Raw genomic sequence first — 17,731 nt, 5'->3', positions numbered from 1 at the left:
GCATTGTCCTCAATGTACAGTATTCATTAAAAACAAGGGACACATACCTTAGGCACCAAGCGTCAGTACTCAGCACCATCTTAATCACTCAAAACTCTTCATCAGGGGTGGCTCCTAAACTCTTTCAGCTCCATACTTTTTAACCTACACAATTCAAAATCATTATTAATGTCTAGTTTCCTCATGATAAAAATAAAAACAAAAACAACTAAAAGAAAATAAAAAAAAACGCAAAAACCAACTAGCTTGGGTTGCCTCCCAAGAAGCGCTTAGTTTATAGTCCATAGCCCGACTTTATTCCAATTCTAGCCCGGTTCCGTTTTGTTGAGGGTCTTCCCTTTCACTTTCACCCTCCAAATATATTCAACAACCTTTTTAACCTTTGATTTCTTCTTCGTTTTCTTCTTCTTCTTTGGCACCTTCGGATCATTCTTCTTTGAATCTACCTCATGAACAAGTTTGGGATGGCCATCCAGCTTCACAACTCGCTCAATCATGAATAATTCCTCGATGGGTGGATTACTTGATTTCTTGAATATGTTAAAAATAACTCTTTCTCCGTCCACACCCATCGACAACTCACCATTCTTCACCTCAATCTTGGCATCAGCAGTGGCCAAGAAAGGTCTCCCCAATATTAGTGGCATATTTGCATCCTCCTCCATATCTAGCAAAAAAAAATCCGCCGGAAAAATAAATTTATCTATTTTACCAAAACATCTTCAATGATTCCAAGCGGATATATGATAGATCTATCAGCTAGCTGCAATGCGATCATTGTGGCCTTCACCTCGCCAAGTCCTAAGCTCCTGAAAATAGACAAAGGCATCAGATTAATGCTAGCTCATAGATCGCAAAGTACATTATTAAAATAAGAAGAACCAATAGTGCAAGGAATAGTAAAACTCCCTGGATCCTTCAGCTTTTGTGGCATATTCTTTTGGAGCACAGCACTACATTCTTCAGTTAAGCTCACCACCTCATTCTCTTGCAGCCTCCTTTTCTTGGATATCACCTCTTTAATAAACTTCGCATAATTCGGCATTTGTGCCAAAGCATCAGCAAAAGGAATGTTGATATGTATCTTCAAAAAAAATCTCCAAGAATTTTGAGAACTGCTCGTCCACTGCCTTCTTCTTGAACCTTTGGGGGTATGGAAGAGGAGGTTTGTACATCGTTTTCTGCTCAGGTTCAGACTCTTTCTCCTCGACCTTCTTCTCGTCAACTGTAACTTTTTCAGACGTCTTGCTCTCATATTTGCCCTCTTCATTATCCACCTGCTTCCCACTTCTCAACATGATAGCATTACACTGCTCCTTGGGATTCACCTCAATATTACTTGGGAATTGGCCTCTGTTATTATCTTTAAGTGCATTCGCCAACTGCCCAATGCTAGTCTCCATGGATTGCAATACAGCACCCATATTGGCCATATGCATCTCTAAGCTGTCAAGGCGAGTCTCAATCCTCGCCATCCTCTTGCTCGATTCCTGCACAAAAGCATTAACAACATCCTCCAAAGGAGGCTTACCCTCACCCTTATTTGTATTGTATCCCGGAGGAGGATTCAACACATTATTATTATTTGCATATGAAAAATTCTCATGATTACGCAAACTAGGATGATATTGATTGGGTACAGGATTACCTCGATAGTTGTTGTAATTTCTGTTGTTCACATTTTGAGCTTGCTCCACACTCTCAAATCCATCAACAGAATTTACGGCAGTCGCCAGCGATGCTGTCTTAATAGAAACTTGATTGACTTTGGTCAGTGAAACCAACTGTGTAGAAATAGTAGCCATCTGAGCAGTCAAAGCAGTGAACGCATCAACCTCATGAATTCCAGCAGACTTCCTTACCGCAGATCTCTCACTCGGCCACTGATAACTGTTAATAGTCATTTTCTCAAGCATCTCATAAGCCTGTTCAGGAAATTTAGAAAATATTGAATCTCCAGCTGGAGCATCCACAGAAATACGAGTTGGCCCATTCAAACCATTGTAGAATAATTCGATCTGTTCCCAATCTGGAAAATTATGGTTTGAACACTTCGTAAGCAACTCCTTGTACCGCTCCCAGGCTTCATACAATTGCTCAAAATCTTGTTGTTTGAATGTAGTGATCTCTATTTTCAACTGAGCCGACTTAGCAGGTGGGAAATACTTAGCCAGAAATTTGGAAGCCATATCCTCCCATGTAGTGATACTCCCAAGAGATAGTGATTGCAACCAACTACGAGCATTGTCCCTAAGAGAGAACGAGAACAATCGTAGTTTGATGGTGTCCTCAGTAACACCATAAATCTTTACTGTGTCAGCAATCTCCAGAAAAGTACGCAAGTGCAAATTTGGATCTTCAGTAGCTGCACCCCTGAATTGATTTTGCTGCACCATATTAATCAGAGCTGGCTTCAACTCAAAATTATTTGTTGTGATATTCTGCCTAGCTATCCCAGAATATTGAGTATTGATCACCGGTATAAAGTGATCTCTGATCGGCACCGGGGCATTATTAACAACTCTTTCTCTTTCTTCAGCCATTTGTTGCAACTCTTCTCTTCTAGCTTTTCTCAAAGCTTTAGCAGTTTTCTCAATTTCCGGATCAAAGAGTAGTGAGTCGTAACTTTGGCTTTTTCGCATAAACTGCATAGAGAGGAAAGATTTAAAATTAAAACCAACAAAATAAAATAAAATGCTCTAAATCAAAATTAAGAATAATTAGCACAATTTAATATAAATCAAATAAAATTCAATTCCCCGGCAACGGCGCCAAAAACTTGTTGTTGTTTTTCGCTCGCAAGCGCACGATGTCAAGTTATAATATAGGAATTAAGTCCAAGTCGATCCCACGGAGAATGAATAAATGATATTATATCAAATATTTGTAACTAATAAAATCCTAATCCTATGTAGAGCTACGAAATCGATCTGATTTTATAAAACTAAAATTTTCAAGAAACAAAACTAAATAACCATGAGTTCACGAGAGAAAAATTCAATAAACGAAGAATGCTAGAGGTTCGACTTCACTTGACTGTTCACCACAATTTATTTCTAATGATTGTTCAATTATCAATTCTTCTAGTTTATTAGCCAAGAATCCCTATTATTTTCTACTACCTCTCTCGAGTGTCAAGAAGAAATTCGTATTCAATAACAAACTCAATATCTCTATCAAAGTTCAATTATTAAATCCGGTAAATAGCACAAGAATTCTTCTAATGACTTCTATGGAGTTATATGCCTCTCGAACAATATAAACACCAAAGATGTATTTTCCTATGTCGTATTCAAAATCTCCTCTCTCGAGTGATAGATTCTAAATAAAATATCATTCAATCTATGGCCAGTAAATTGAAAGCATTAAAATTAGGAAAACACAAATAAAATGTGCGAAGAATTCAAATATATAAATCAAAATATCTCAATCATGGTTTCCAGTCAAGATCTGTCTACCTCTAGACTAAGAAATTAGTTCATAACGCAATTCAAAATCAAATAAGACATGTTTTTCCAACAATCCATAAACTAAGAAAAATAGAGTTTAAAGAGAAACTAGAACGAATTAGAATGAAGCTTCTCCGTCGCCGGATGCCGCCGTCTTCCGTCTTCGTACCGAATTCTCGAGCTCTTGTGCAATCCTAAACTCTCAATCGCCGTTTTTATGCTCTGAAAACTCTCTAAACCCTCGTATCCTCCAGAATAAGTCATAAAATCCCTTTTAAAACTCGATTAAAGACTTTCCATATTTTTGGAGACTGCGCAGCGCTGGAGCGCTCAATAATTTGGCGCTGGGGCGCTCCAGTTTTGTATTTTATTTTTCAATGACGGACGTCTAGCGCTGGAGCGCTCAAAAGACGGCGCTGAGGCGCTCTGGACATGATTTTACGAGCGCTGGAGCGCTGAAAAACTAGAGCTGGGGCGCTACTTGTTCTTCCATTTCACCATCTGCGCAGCATTTTTGTAAAAATCATAACTTAAGTTCTAGTCGTCGGATCGAGCTAAAATTTTGATAGCAACTTTAAAACATCCTAACCTTTAATTTGAACGGTGGAGATCGGATTTAGATGTCTATAACATAACCAGTAATTTTCTGAAGTTTATTGTCCCGTAATTTGGCTTTCCGCTTCTTCTTACTACTTTTCTTCAAATCCTTGAAACTCACAAAAACAACAACAAATACGCATAATATTCACTCGATACATCACAAAATCCAAGTCAAATCATATATAAATTAAGTGCATAAAATGCACTTATCAACGTTACAATAATAAATGAACAAAACATAGGACAAGGGCGGATTAGAAAACATTCTTGTAGATCACACAAGCTACACACACCTTAGGGCCCGTTTGATAGGTGGGATGAGATTATTAATGTATACCAAATTTGAGTGATAAAGTAATTTATATTTAAGGATATGTAGTAGTTGAGATAAAATTGTATTTTCTTTGGTATGTTTTTGTAGTTAGGATAAAAGTGTGAATATTTGTCCAATTACCTAAATACCCTTTTGAATTTTCAACCCATCACATCTGTGAGAAACGAGCACCTCCTCCACTCTCCTCTACCCTATAGCTCGAAGGCTCAAAGGGTTCATAATATCAGCATGAAAACGGAATCATCTCACAACATCTTCCCAGATTTGTGGATTCAATATTGTTCCACCAAGAATCTCAGTTCCAACCATACATCAAACAAACAAATTCTAGAAAGAACCAGTGCATCTCAACTTGTAGTCGTGTGTCCATGAAATGGGTTAAGGATGGATAAATGAATTTTGATTGAGGAAAGGTTAATTAGGTCATACAAAGTTGCAATCTCAAGAACTTTAGCATTTGAGATTGGTAATACCATGGCCCAAAAAGAACTAGTTTCAAGCCTTTTCAAGATTCAACGGTGTTTTTTTTCACGGGCCGCGTGTTATCTTTTGAAGCCTTAAAAACCAATCAAGCGTTGTACTAAATTGTTATCACAACATAATCCCACCTACCAAACACAGCCTTAACTTTAGTAATCCAACGATAACTGAATAACCAAAGGCCCTCTTGGTACGTGTGATTGGATAATTGAAGGATTAAATAACTCGATTGATTAGTGGTTGATTTAAATGATATATAATATTTGTGATAAATAATATTATATGTGGTGTGATTTTTTAAAGTGGGATAAATTTATTGCTAAAAAATTGTGGACAAAAATTAGGAGTGTTCATCGATCGGTTCGATTTTAATTTGTCTAATTTCGGTTCGGTTCTCCGATTTTCGGTTTATAAAAAATGTAATCCGAAGTCAAATCGTTCTACTTCGATTCGGTTTTTGTACTATAATAGACCGGTTTATACGGTTCGTTTTTTTCGGTTTGATCATTAATAATACATAACATAATAAAAAAAACATAAATTTTATTCAACATGTAATTTAAATACCTCAACACACAAAACAAATCGGTAGTTAGATGTGATGACAAGGAATAACCAAAGGGATGAATCACAACTTAAAGTTGTAGTCATAGAGTGAAGAAACAAAAAAAATAACAAACAATATAAGGAAAAACATCCAACCACAGGCTTATAATATTATAAAAAAAACAAAACAAATTTTTCTACGGTTATTTGGATTTTGATAAAATTATTAAAATTAATAATATAAATACATTGTAAAATATAATATGTTCTTTTTACATGATTTCTTAGTAAAAAATTTAAAAATAAAGTTTAAATGACTTACATAAACTACAATCAACTAAAAATTACATAAACAACAATCAATTAATCAACTATAAATTATATAAACAACGAAAATAAATAAATAAACAACAATCAACTAAAAATTATTCAAAATGGTTATTCATTCACTAAATATTATCTTATAAAATATATAATGTAAATATAAAATATAAATAAAATTATTAATCTAATTCAATTTCGGTTTTTTTGGTCGGTTCGGTTTTGACACATATAATCCAAAACCGAACCAAATAAACTTCGGTTTTAATATTTATATCCGAATTACAAAATACGGTTTTCGATTCGGTTCGATCTTTAATTTTTTCGGTTTGGATTTCCAGTTTTTTTCGTTTTTATCCGAAATGTGAAAACCGTAATTTTTCTAAATTACGTTTAGGATCTTTTATTGTTTAATTATTTATTTGTGATAATAGTTAATTTATGATAATTAATATTAGTATATTTTATGTCATCGAGATAGTGTTGGAGATAGAATATTATTTTGGGTATCTTGATAAAATATTATTAAGATAGGTGATCAAGATCTAGGTGTGGTCAAATCTTGTGAGATAGATTTGAATTCAAATTTTGAAAGTCACTATCCTAGTCAATCTCAAACTCCTATTGTGTGCCTATAAATAGAGGTTCAAATCTTAAGGAAAATCACACATTCTCTCTTTTAATCTCCATATTTTCGTGTAGCAGCCTAAGCAATAGAGTCAATTTCTGTCCACTTTTCTCCTTATTTTCTTTCGGTTGGTTTAGTCAACTTTTGGTTGCAAGTGGCCTAAGGGATTTTCCAACCACTTTTCCCTAGTTACACGTTGAGTTAGCCTAGGGATTTGAGAGAGTAAAATTTCTCAAGGTTTGTCAGATCACTTTCGTGAATTGGGAATAAATTAAAGAAAGAAAAGGGCTTGCTTTGGTTGGTTCACAGATTAGTGTGTTTCGAGAAGTACTTCCGAATTTCCATTGAAGTTTCGGTCTAGGCTTTGCAAGGTTATTGATGTCTGTACACATCTACGGTAAGTGGGCTTATGTTTTAAAACCTTATGTATGATTTAAAATTTCGATCGTTCATGATATTCTTTCGAATTTTGCTATGTAATTGATATTCTTGATGAATTTGTTATAAGTATGTTTTGGCACTGTTATGAATCAAATTAAGAGTGGAAAGGAAATTTCCGAACCATGTTAAGTTATGGCCCTGATGCGGTGGGTAATAATAACCGTTCCATGACCTCACCCCTTAGAGGGATTACATATAGGGGACTGATCAGTTAGCCACGATTAATGAGTTGAATTTCAGTGTCTGGCCAAAGTATGTAAATCATGTCTATTTTGTTATGATGATATTATGCTTTGTTATGCTTTGTTGGGACATGAAAGAAATGTTTTGTTATGGAATATATTACAAGTTTTGAGATAAATATATATATGTATATATTTGATATGATCGATCGGCCCCCACTTGCTGAGTGTTTCCCAAAACACTCACCCCCTTACTTTTTCCCTCCCAGATGGTGAAGATGATGATGTTGAGAAATGAGAACAAGATATGTTTTGGGGATGGTGATAGAAGAACATTTTAAGAGTTTATTTTGTTATTTTTATTTTGATTTTGGTACATTAATATTTTGTTATTTAAGTTTATAGTCTCTTCCGCAATTGTTATTAGTTTTGGATTATCGAGTTGTAAAGACAATATTTTTGGAGCATTTATTTATGAGAAAAGACTGGTTTGCATATAATGTACTACGAGGCTTGTTGTTTTATAATTTGTGTGAATTTGAAACAACGCCGGTGGCACGACTCGGTCTCGGGGCGTGACATTTTAATGGTATCAGAGCCCGCCAGGTTCATAAATCCAGATGGGATTCCGTACCAAAAAATTTGACGTTGTCAAATTTCGACCTTAGCCTAGCGTATCCTGGCCCGAACCGACCTTTGAGTCAAACTCGTACTTTGTATGACCAATGACGCTTTTATCCCTAATTCGTTTGTTTGAACCCTCGAATTCGCGTTTTTGCTATTTTTGGAAATGTTTGTTTTGCCTATAACTTTTCCTGGGAAACACGAAATTTGATTCTGTCGATTGTCTCATACTCCTTGTGATTAGTAGTTTCGATCCTTGGAAATATCTCAAAATTTTCTTTTCTGGAAAATTCGCCTAAAAATCTTGTTCTATATCAATTCTGCCTGAAGTTTCATCAATTTGAATTTTAACTTGAACCCATTCCTATTTATTTTAGAAAAATGGCTCGCACCAAAGTTACGGCTAGCAAAAACGTTGTGCGAAGCAAGGATCAAGTTATCGAATCATTGAGGTCTTCGCTATACGTGGAGCAATACGAGAAAGAGGAAATGATTGAAAACATGAAGACGCTAAAGGCTGACAAGAGTGAGATGGAGGAGCATCAGGACCACCTTGAAGCCGATGTGGAAAGGTTTGCATATTACCTCAATAAGGAAGAGAAGGAACACGAGGAAACAAAGAAGGAACTAGCATCTGCACTAGCTAACGTGAAGGAACTTCAAGCCATACTCCTTGAGGAGGCACGCAAAGAGGCACTAAGGCATCAAGATTCGGGAATCCGTATCCAAGGTTTAAAAAATCAAGTGCAAGAGCTGCAACACACTGTGCAAAACCTTGAGGCGCATAGCTTACCCGCACTCGAGTACATTGATCAGCTCCTTATGGCAACCCTTGTTGGAAACGAGGACCCAGAAGAAGTTCTGATAGAAGATGAAGCCGCGGACGATGGAGAAATCATAGATTAGACTATTACCAAGCTTATTCCTTTTATTCAGCACTATTTTTATTCAGCATGGTTCTGATATCTTGGTGTTTTGAGACTTGACTTGTTTTGTTTACCTTCATGAAATTTTGGGAATCAATAAAATAATTTTTATCCTTTGGATTATTTATTGATTTATTTATTCCGCTATTTCCTTTCTTCTTAAAGTGTCATGTTTCGACAAACTCTTAGAACTCCTTTACTGTAGGAAATGGCCGGAGCACCCCCTAGAACTCGCAACAACAACAACAACAACAACAACAACAACAACAACAACAAAAACCAGGGGGATAATTCGAACCCACCTCCAATAATCAACCATAGTAGAGAAGACCTTGCGGCTATTGCAGCAATAGTGGCAACAACTATACAAGGGATGGGAAACATTAACGGAAACGGCAATGGCAATCCGCCACCTCCACCACCTGCCTAGAATGGAGTCAAATTCCATTACGAGGCTCTTCGCAAGAACCGAACTGAAATGTTCAAAGGGGATGCCGATCCAGAAGTGGAACCAAATTGGATGAAAAAGATGGAGGACCAACTTCGTTTACTTGAAATTCCTGAATCACTGAAAGTAGAGGTGACGATTCCTTTTCTGGAGGACAAAGCAAGGAAATGGTGGGAAGCCGTTTCACCTGCTATGCTAGCTGTGGGAGCAATCACATGGCAGCAGTTCTGTACCGCATTTCTGAAGCAGTACTTTCCAACTGAAGTTAAAATGCAGAAGCTTAACAATTTTGAGAATCTTATGCAAACACCAGACATGACAGTGGTGGAATACACTTCCAAGTTTAATGAGCTTGGGTCCTATGCCCCAACAATTATGGGAGACGATGATCTAAAGTTTCATCGTTTTAAGAAGGGGTTGAATAGTCGTATACAGTCGGCATTAGCAGTTTATCAGCCTGCCAACTTCGCGGATTTGATGGGAGCAGCCATCTGAGCTGAATCGGACATCAAGCGTCGTGAGAATGACTTCCACAACAAACGACCTCTGACGGGCCAATCTTCTTCACACGAACATGTGTCCAAGCATTCGAACAATTCTTATGAATCCTTCAAGGAAACTTATGCTGCTCCAAACTGTCCACAGATCAAGCTATGCCCCACCTGCAACCTCCGACATGAAGGGGAATGTCGTCGAAACACTGGTGCCTGTTTCAACTGTGGAAAATTCGGACACCGAATTGCTCAATGTCCCGAAACCAAGAAGTCAAGGACAGGACCACATACTAGTACTACTACCCAAGGCCAACCAAATGAAAATAAACCCAATGCTCGTGTCTATGCAGTTACTCAAGAAGAAGCAGGCGGTGCAAACAAAGTCGTGGAAGGTACCATTCTAATCAACAATGTTTCTTTATCTGTTTCGTTCGATTTTGGCGCCACCCATTCATTTACATCTAAGAGGTTCATAAGATGTTGGAGCTTATACCTGAGTAACCGATCGAACCATTTAGCTTAGCGACCCTTACTAGTAAGTTAATCAAAGTTTCGAGGACGAAACTTCTTTTAAGGTGGGGAGAATGTGAAAACCGTAATTTTTCTAAATTACGTTTAGGATCTTTTATTGTTTAATTATTTATTTGTGATAATAGTTAATTTATGATAATTAATATTAGTATATTTTATGTCATCGAGATAGTGTTGGAGATAGAATATAATTTTGAGAATCTTGATAAAATATTATTAAGATAGGTGATCAAGATCTAGGTGTGGTCAAATCTTGGGAGATAGATTTGAATTCAAATTTTGAAAGTCACTATCCTAGTCAATCTCAAACTCCTATTGTGTGCCTATAAATAGAGGTTCAAAGCTTAAGGAAAATCACTCATTCTCTCTTTTAATCTCCATATTTTTGTGTAGCAGCCTAAGCAATAGAGTCAATTTCTGTCCACTTTTCTCCTTATTTTCTTTCGGTTGGTTTAGTCAACTTTTGGTTGCAAGTGGCCTAAGGGATTTTCCAACCACTTTTCCCTAGTTACACGTTGAGTTAGCCTAGGGATTTGAGAGAGTAAAATTTTTCAAGGTTTGTCAGATCACTTTCGTGAATTTGGAATAAATTAAAGAAAGAAAAGGGCTTGCTTTGGTTGGTTCACAGATTAGTGTGTTTCGAGAAGTACTTCCAAATTTCCATTGAAGTTTCGGTTCAGGCTTTGCAAGGTTATTGATTTCTGTACACATCTACGGTAAGTGGGCTTTTGTTTTAAAACCTTATGTATGATTTAAAATTTCGATCGTTCATGATATTCTTTTGAATTTTGATATGTAATTGATATTCTTGATGAATTTGTTATAAGTATGTTTTGGCACTGTTATGACTCAAATTAAGAGTGGAAAGGAAATTTTCGAACCATGTTATGTTATGGTCCTGATGCGGTGGGTAATAATAACCGTTCCATGACCTCACCCCTTAGAGGGATTACATATAGGGGGCTGATCAGTTAGCCACGATTAATGACATGAATTTCAGTGTCTGGCCAAAGAATGTAAATCATGTCTATTTTGTTATGATGATATTATGCTTTGTTATGCTTTGTTGGGACATGAAAGAAATGTTTTGTTATGGAATCTATTACAAGTTTTGAGATAAATATATATATGTATATATTTGATATGATCGATCGGCCCCCACTTGCTGAGTGTTTCCCAAAACACTCACCCCCTTACTTTTTCCCTCCCAGATGGTGAAGATGATGATGTTGAGGAACGAGAACAAGATATGTTTTGGGGATGGTGATAGAAGAACATTTTAAAACTTTATTTTTTTATTTTTATTTTGAGTTTGGTACATTAATATTTTGTTATTTAAGTTTATAGTCGCTTCCGCAATTGTTATTAGTTTTGGATTATCGAGTTGTAAAGACAATATTTTTGGAGCATTTATTTATGAGAAAAGACTGGTTTGCATATACTGTACTACGAGACTTGTTGTTTTATAATTTGTGTGAATTTGAAACAACGTCGGTGGCACGTCTCGGTCTCGGGGCGTGACATTTTAGTGGTATCAGAGCCCGCCAGTTTCATAAATCCAGATGGTATTCCGTACCGAAAAATTTGACGTTGTCAAATTTCGACCTTAGCCTAGCGTATCCTGGCCCGAACAGACCTTTGAGTCAAACTCGTACTTTTTATGACCAGTGACGCTTTTAGCCCTAATTCGTTTGTTTGAACCCTCGAATTCGTGTTTTTGCTATTTTTTGAAATGTTTGTTTTGCCTATAACTTTTCGTGGGAAACTCGAAATTTGATTCTGTCTATTGTCTCATACTCCTTGTGATCAGTAGTTTCGATCCTTGGAAAAATCTCAAAATTTTCTTTTCTGGAAAATTCGCCTAAAAATCTTGTTCTATATCAATTCTTCCTGAAGTTTCATCAATTTGAATTTTAACTTGAACCCATTTCAATTTATTTTAGAAAATGGCTCGCACCAAAGTTACGGCTCGCAAAAACGCTATGCGAAGCAAGGATCAAGTTATCAAATCATTGAGGTCTTCGCTATACGTGGAGCAATACGAGAAAGAGGAAATGATTGAAAACATGAAGACGCTAAAGGCTGACAAGAGTGAGATGGAGGAGCATCAGGACCACCTTGAAGCCGATGTGGAAAGGTTTGCATATTACCTCAATAAGGAAGAGAAGGAACACGAGGAAACAAAGAAGGAACTAGCATCTGCACTAGCTAACGTGAAGGAACTTCAAGCCATACTCCTTGAGGAGGCACGCAAAGAGGCACTAAGGCGTCAAGAGTCGGGAATCTGTATCCAAGGTTTAAAAAATCAAGTGCAAGGGCTGCAACACACTGTGCAAAACCTTGAGGCGCATAACTTAGCTGCACTCGAGTACATTGATCAGCTCCTTATGGCAGCCCTTGTTGGAAACGAGGACCCAGAAGAAGTTCCGGCAGAAGATGAAGCCGCGGGCGATGGAGAAATCATAGATTAGACTATCACCTAGCTTATTCCTTTTATTCAGCACTATTTTTATTCAGCATGGTTCTGATATCTTGGTGTTTTGAGACTTGACTTGTTTTGTTTACCTTCATGAAATTTTGGGAATCAATAACATAATTTTTATCCTTTGGATTATTTATTGATTTATTTATTCCGCTATTTCCTTTCTTCTTAAAGTATCATGTTTCGACAAACTCTTAGAACTCCCTTACTGTAGGAAATGGCCGGAGCACCCCCTAGAACTCGCAACAACAACAACAACAACAACAACAACAACCAAGGGGATAATTCGAACCCACCTCCAAGAATCAACCTTAGTAGAGAAGACCTTGCGGCTATTGCAGCAATAGTGGCAACAACTATACAAGGGATGGGAAACATTAACGGAAACGGCAATGGCAATCCGCCACCTCCACCACCTGCCCAGAATGGAGTCAAATTCCATTACGAAGCTCTTCGCAAGAACCGAACTGAAATGTTCAAAGGGGATGCCGATCCAGAAGTGGGACCAAATTGGATGAAGAAGATGGAGGACCAACTTCGTTTACTTGAAATTCCTGAAGCACTGAAAGTAGAGGTGACGATTCCTTTTCTGGAGGACAAAGCAAGGAAATGGTGGGAAGCCGTTTCACCTGCTATGCTAGCTGTGGGAGCAATCACATGGCAGCAGTTCTGTACCGCATTTCTGAAGCAGTACTTTCCAACTGAAGTTAAAATGCAGAAGCTGAACGATTTTGGGAATCTTATGCAAACACCAGACATGACAGTGGTGGAATACACTTCCAAGTTTAATGAGCTTGGGTCCTATGCCCCAACAATTATGGGAGACGATGATCTAAAGTTGCATCGTTTTAAGAAGGGGTTGAATAGTCGTATACAGTCGGCATTAGCAGTTTATCAGCCTGCCAACTTCGCGGATTTGATGGGAGCGGCCATCCGAGCTGAATCGGACATCAAGCGTCGTGAGAATGACTTCCACAACAAACGACCTCTGACGGGCCAATCTTCTTCACACGAACATGTGTCCAAGCATTCGAACAATTCTTATAAATCCTTCAAGGAAACTTATGCTGCTCCAAACTATCCACAGACCAAGCTATGCCCCACCTGCAACCTCCGACATGAAGGGGAATGTCGTCGAAACACTGGTGCCTGTTTCAACTGTGGAAAATTCGGACACCGAATTGCTCAATGTCCCGAAACCATGAATTCAAGGACAGGACCACATACTAGTACTACTACCCAAGGCCAACCAAATGAAAATAAACCCAATGCTCGTGTCTATGCAGTTACTCAAGAAGAAGCAGGCGGTGCAAACAAAATCGTGGAAGGTACCATTCTAATCAACAATGTTTCTTTATCTGTTTCGTTCGATTTTGGCGCCACCCATTCGTTTACATCTAAGAGGTTCATAAGATATTGGAGCTTATACCTGAGTAACCGATCGAACCATTTAGCTTAGAGACCCTTACTAGTAAGTTAATCAAAGTTTCGAGGACGAAACTTCTTTTAAGGTGGGGAGAATGTGAAAACCGTAATTTTTCTAAATTACGTTTAGGATCTTTTATTGTTTAATTATTTATTTGTGATAATAGTTAATTTATGATAATTAATATTATTATATTTTATGTCATCGAGATAGTGTTGGAGATAGAATATAATTTTGAGAATCTTTATAAAATATTATTAAGATAGGTGATCAAGATCTAGGTGTGGTCAAATCTTGGGAGATAGATTTGAATTCAAATTTTGAAAGTCACTATCCTAGTCAATCTCAAACTCCTATTGTGTGCCTATAAATAGAGGTTCAAAGCTTAAGGAAAATCACTCATTCTCTCTTTTAATCTCCATATTTTTGTGTAGCAGCCTAAGCAATAGAGTCAATTTCTGTCCACTTTTCTCCTTATTTTCTTTCGGTTGGTTTAGTCAACTTTTGGTTGCAAGTGGCCTAAGGGATTTTCCAACCACTTTTCCCTAGTTACACGTTGAGTTAGCCTAGGGATTTGAGAGAGTAAAATTTTTCAAGTTTTGTCAGATCACTTTCGTGAATTTGGAATAAATTAAAGAAAGAAAAGGGCTTGCTTTGGTTGGTTCACAGATTATTGTGTTTCGAGAAGTACTTCCGAATTTCCATTGAAGTTTCGGTCCAGGCTTTGCAAGGTTATTGATTTCTGTACACATCTACGGTAAGTGGGCTTTTGTTTTAAAACTTTATGTATGATTTAAAATTTCGATCGTTCATGATATTCTTTCGAATTTTGCTATGTAATTGATATTCTTGATGAATTTGTTATAAGTATGTTTTGGCACTGTTATGACTCAAATTAAGAGTGGAAAGGAAATTTCCGAACCATGTTATGTTATGGCCCTGATGCGGTGGGTAATAATAACAGTTCCATGACCTCACCCCTTAGAGGGATTACATATAGGGGACTGATCACTTAGCCACGATTAATGAGATGAATTTCAGTGTCTGGCCAAAGTATGTAAATCATGTCTATTTTTTTATGATGATATTATGCTTTGTTGGGACATGAAAGAAATGTTTTGTTATGGAATATATTACAAGTTTTGAGATAAATATATATATGTATATATTTGATATGATCGATCGGCCCAACTTGCTTAGTGTTTCTCAAAACACTCACCCCCTTACTGTTTCCCTCCCAGATGGTGAAGATGATGATGTTGAGGAACGAGAACAAGATATGTTTTGGGGATGGTGATAGAAGAACATTTTAAGAGTTTATTTTGTTATTTTTATTTTGAGTTTGGTACATTAATATTTTGTTATTTAAGTTTATAGTCGCTTCCGCAATTGTTATTAGTTTTAGATTATCGAGTTGTAAAGACAATATTTTTGGAGCATTTATTTATGAGAAAAGACTGGTTTGCATATATTGTACTACGAGACTTGTTGTTTTATAATTTGTGTGAATTTGAAACAACGCAGGTGGCACGTCTCGGTCTCGGGGCGTGACATTTTAGTGGTATCAGAGCCCGCCAGGTTCATAAATCCAGATGGGATTCCGTACCGAAAATTTGACGTTATCAAATTTTGACCTTAGCCTAGCGTATCCTGGCCCAGACAGACCTTTGAGTCAAACTCGTACTTTGTATTACCAGTGACGCTTTTAGCCCTAATTCGTTTGTTTGAACCCTCGAATTCGTGTTTTTGCTATTTTTGGAAATGTTTGTTTTGCCTATAACTTTTCGTGGGAAACTCGAAATTTGATTCTGTCGATTGTCTCATACTCCTTGTGATTAGTAGTTTCGATCCTTGGAAAAATATCAAAATTTTCTTTTCTGGAAAATTCGCCTAAAAATCTTGTTCTATATCAATTCAGCCTGAAGTTTCATCAATTTGAATTTTAACTTGAACCCATTCCTATTTATTTTAGAAAGATGGCTCGCACCAAAGTTACGGCTCGCAAAAACGCTGTGCGAAGCAAGGATCAAGTTATCAAATCATTGAGGTCTTCGCTATACGTGGGGCAATACGAGAAAGAGGAAATGATTGAAAACATGAAGACACTAAAGGCTGACAAGAGTGAGATGGAGGAGCATCAGGACCACCTTGAAGCCGATGTGGAAAGGTTTGCATATTACCTTAATAAGGAAGAGAAGGAACACGAGGAAACAAAGAAGGAACTAGCATCTGCACTAGCTAACGTGAAGGAACTTCAAGCCATACTCCTTGAGGAGGCACGCAAAGAGGCACTAAGGCGTCAAGAGTCGGGAATCCGTATCCAAGGTTTAAAAAATCAAGTGCAAGAGCTACAGCACACTGTGCAAAACCTTGAGGCGCATAACTTAGCCGCACTCGAGTACATTGATCAGCTCCTTATGGCAGCCCTTGTTGGAAACGAGGACCCAGAAGAAGTTCCGGCAGAAGATGAAGTCGCGGGCGATGGAGAAATCATAGATTAGACTATCACCTAGCTTATTCCTTTTATTCAGCACTATTTTTATTCAGCATGGTTATGATATCTTGGTGTTTTAAGACTTGACTTGTTTTGTTTACATTCATGAAATTTTGGGAATCAATAACATAATTTTTATCCTTTGGATTATTTATTGATTTATTTATTCCGCTATTTCCTTTCTTCTTAAAGTGTCATGTTTCGACAAACTCTTAGAACTCCTTTACTATAGGAAATGGCCGGATCACCCCCTAGAACTCGCAACAACAACAACAACAACAACAACAACAACAACAACCAGAGGGATAATTCGAACCCACCTCCAAGAATCAACCTTAGTAGAGAAGACCTTGCGGCTATTGCAGCAATAGTGGCAACAACTACACAAGGGATGGGAAACATTAACGGAAACGGCAATGGCAATCCGCCACCTCCACCACCTGCCCAGAATGGAGTCAAATTCCATTACGAGGCTCTTCGCAAGAACCGAACTAAAATGTTCAAAGGGGATGCCGATCCAGAAGTGGGACCAAATTGGATGAAGAAGATGGAGGACCAACTTCGTTTACTTGAAATTCCTGAAGCACAGAAAGTAGAGGTGATGATTCCTTTTCTAGAGGACAAAGCAAGGAAATGGTAGGAATCCGTTTCACCTGCTATGCTAGCTGTGGGAGCAATCACATGGCAGCAGTTCCGTACCGCATTTCTGAAGCAGTACTTTCCAGCTGAAGTTAAAATGCAGAAGCTGAACAATTTTGAGAATCTTACGCAAACACCAGACATGACAGTGGTGGAATACACTTCCAAGTTTAATGAGCTTGGGTCCTATGCCCCAACAATTATGGGAGACGATGATCTGAAGTTGCATCATTTCAAGAAGGGGTTGAATAGTCGTATACAGTCGGCATTAGCAGTTTATCAGCCTGCCAACTTCACGGATTTGATGGGAGCGGCCATCCGAGCTGAATCGGACATCAAGCGTCGTGAGAATGACTTCCACAACAAACGACCTCTGACGGGCCAATCTTCTTCACACGAACATGTGTCCAAGCGTTCGAACAATTCTGATGAATCCTTCAAGGAAACTTATGCTGCTCCAAACTGTCCACAGATCAAGCTATGCCCCACCTGCAACCTCCGACATGAAGGGGAATGTCGTCGAAACACTGGTGCCTGTTTCAACTGTGGAAAATTCGGACACCGAATTGCTCAATGTCCCGAAACAATGAATTCAAGGACAGGACCACATACTAGTACTACTACCCAAGGCCAACCAAATGAAAATAAACCCAATGCTCGTGTCTATGCAGTTACTCAAGAAGAAG

The 17,731-nt window shown here is 37.7% G+C and overlaps 1 protein-coding gene and 1 non-coding gene across 2 annotated transcripts; both read left to right on the top strand.

Annotated features, from left to right (window-relative positions):
- The first annotated feature begins 2,034 nt into the window (after window positions 1-2,034).
- On the top strand, window positions 2,035-2,140 carry LOC140894112 (small nucleolar RNA R71). Its single transcript, XR_012153662.1, has one exon. It is a non-coding gene; the product is annotated as a small nucleolar RNA R71 (small nucleolar RNA).
- A 6,869-nt stretch (window positions 2,141-9,009) lies between these two features.
- LOC140889030 (uncharacterized) lies at window positions 9,010-9,474 on the top strand. The gene has a single exon (XM_073296727.1). The coding sequence runs from the start codon at window positions 9,010-9,012 to the stop codon at window positions 9,472-9,474; it is 465 nt and encodes a 154-aa protein (XP_073152828.1).
- The last annotated feature ends 8,257 nt before the right edge of the window (window positions 9,475-17,731 follow it).

The sequence above is a fragment of the Henckelia pumila genome, chromosome 3 (assembly GCF_033568475.1).
Source record: "Henckelia pumila isolate YLH828 chromosome 3, ASM3356847v2, whole genome shotgun sequence".
Classification (NCBI taxonomy): domain Eukaryota; kingdom Viridiplantae; phylum Streptophyta; class Magnoliopsida; order Lamiales; family Gesneriaceae; genus Henckelia; species Henckelia pumila.
The sequence above is the reverse complement of the archived record's forward strand: the minus strand, read 5'-3'. Positions and strand labels throughout refer to the sequence as shown.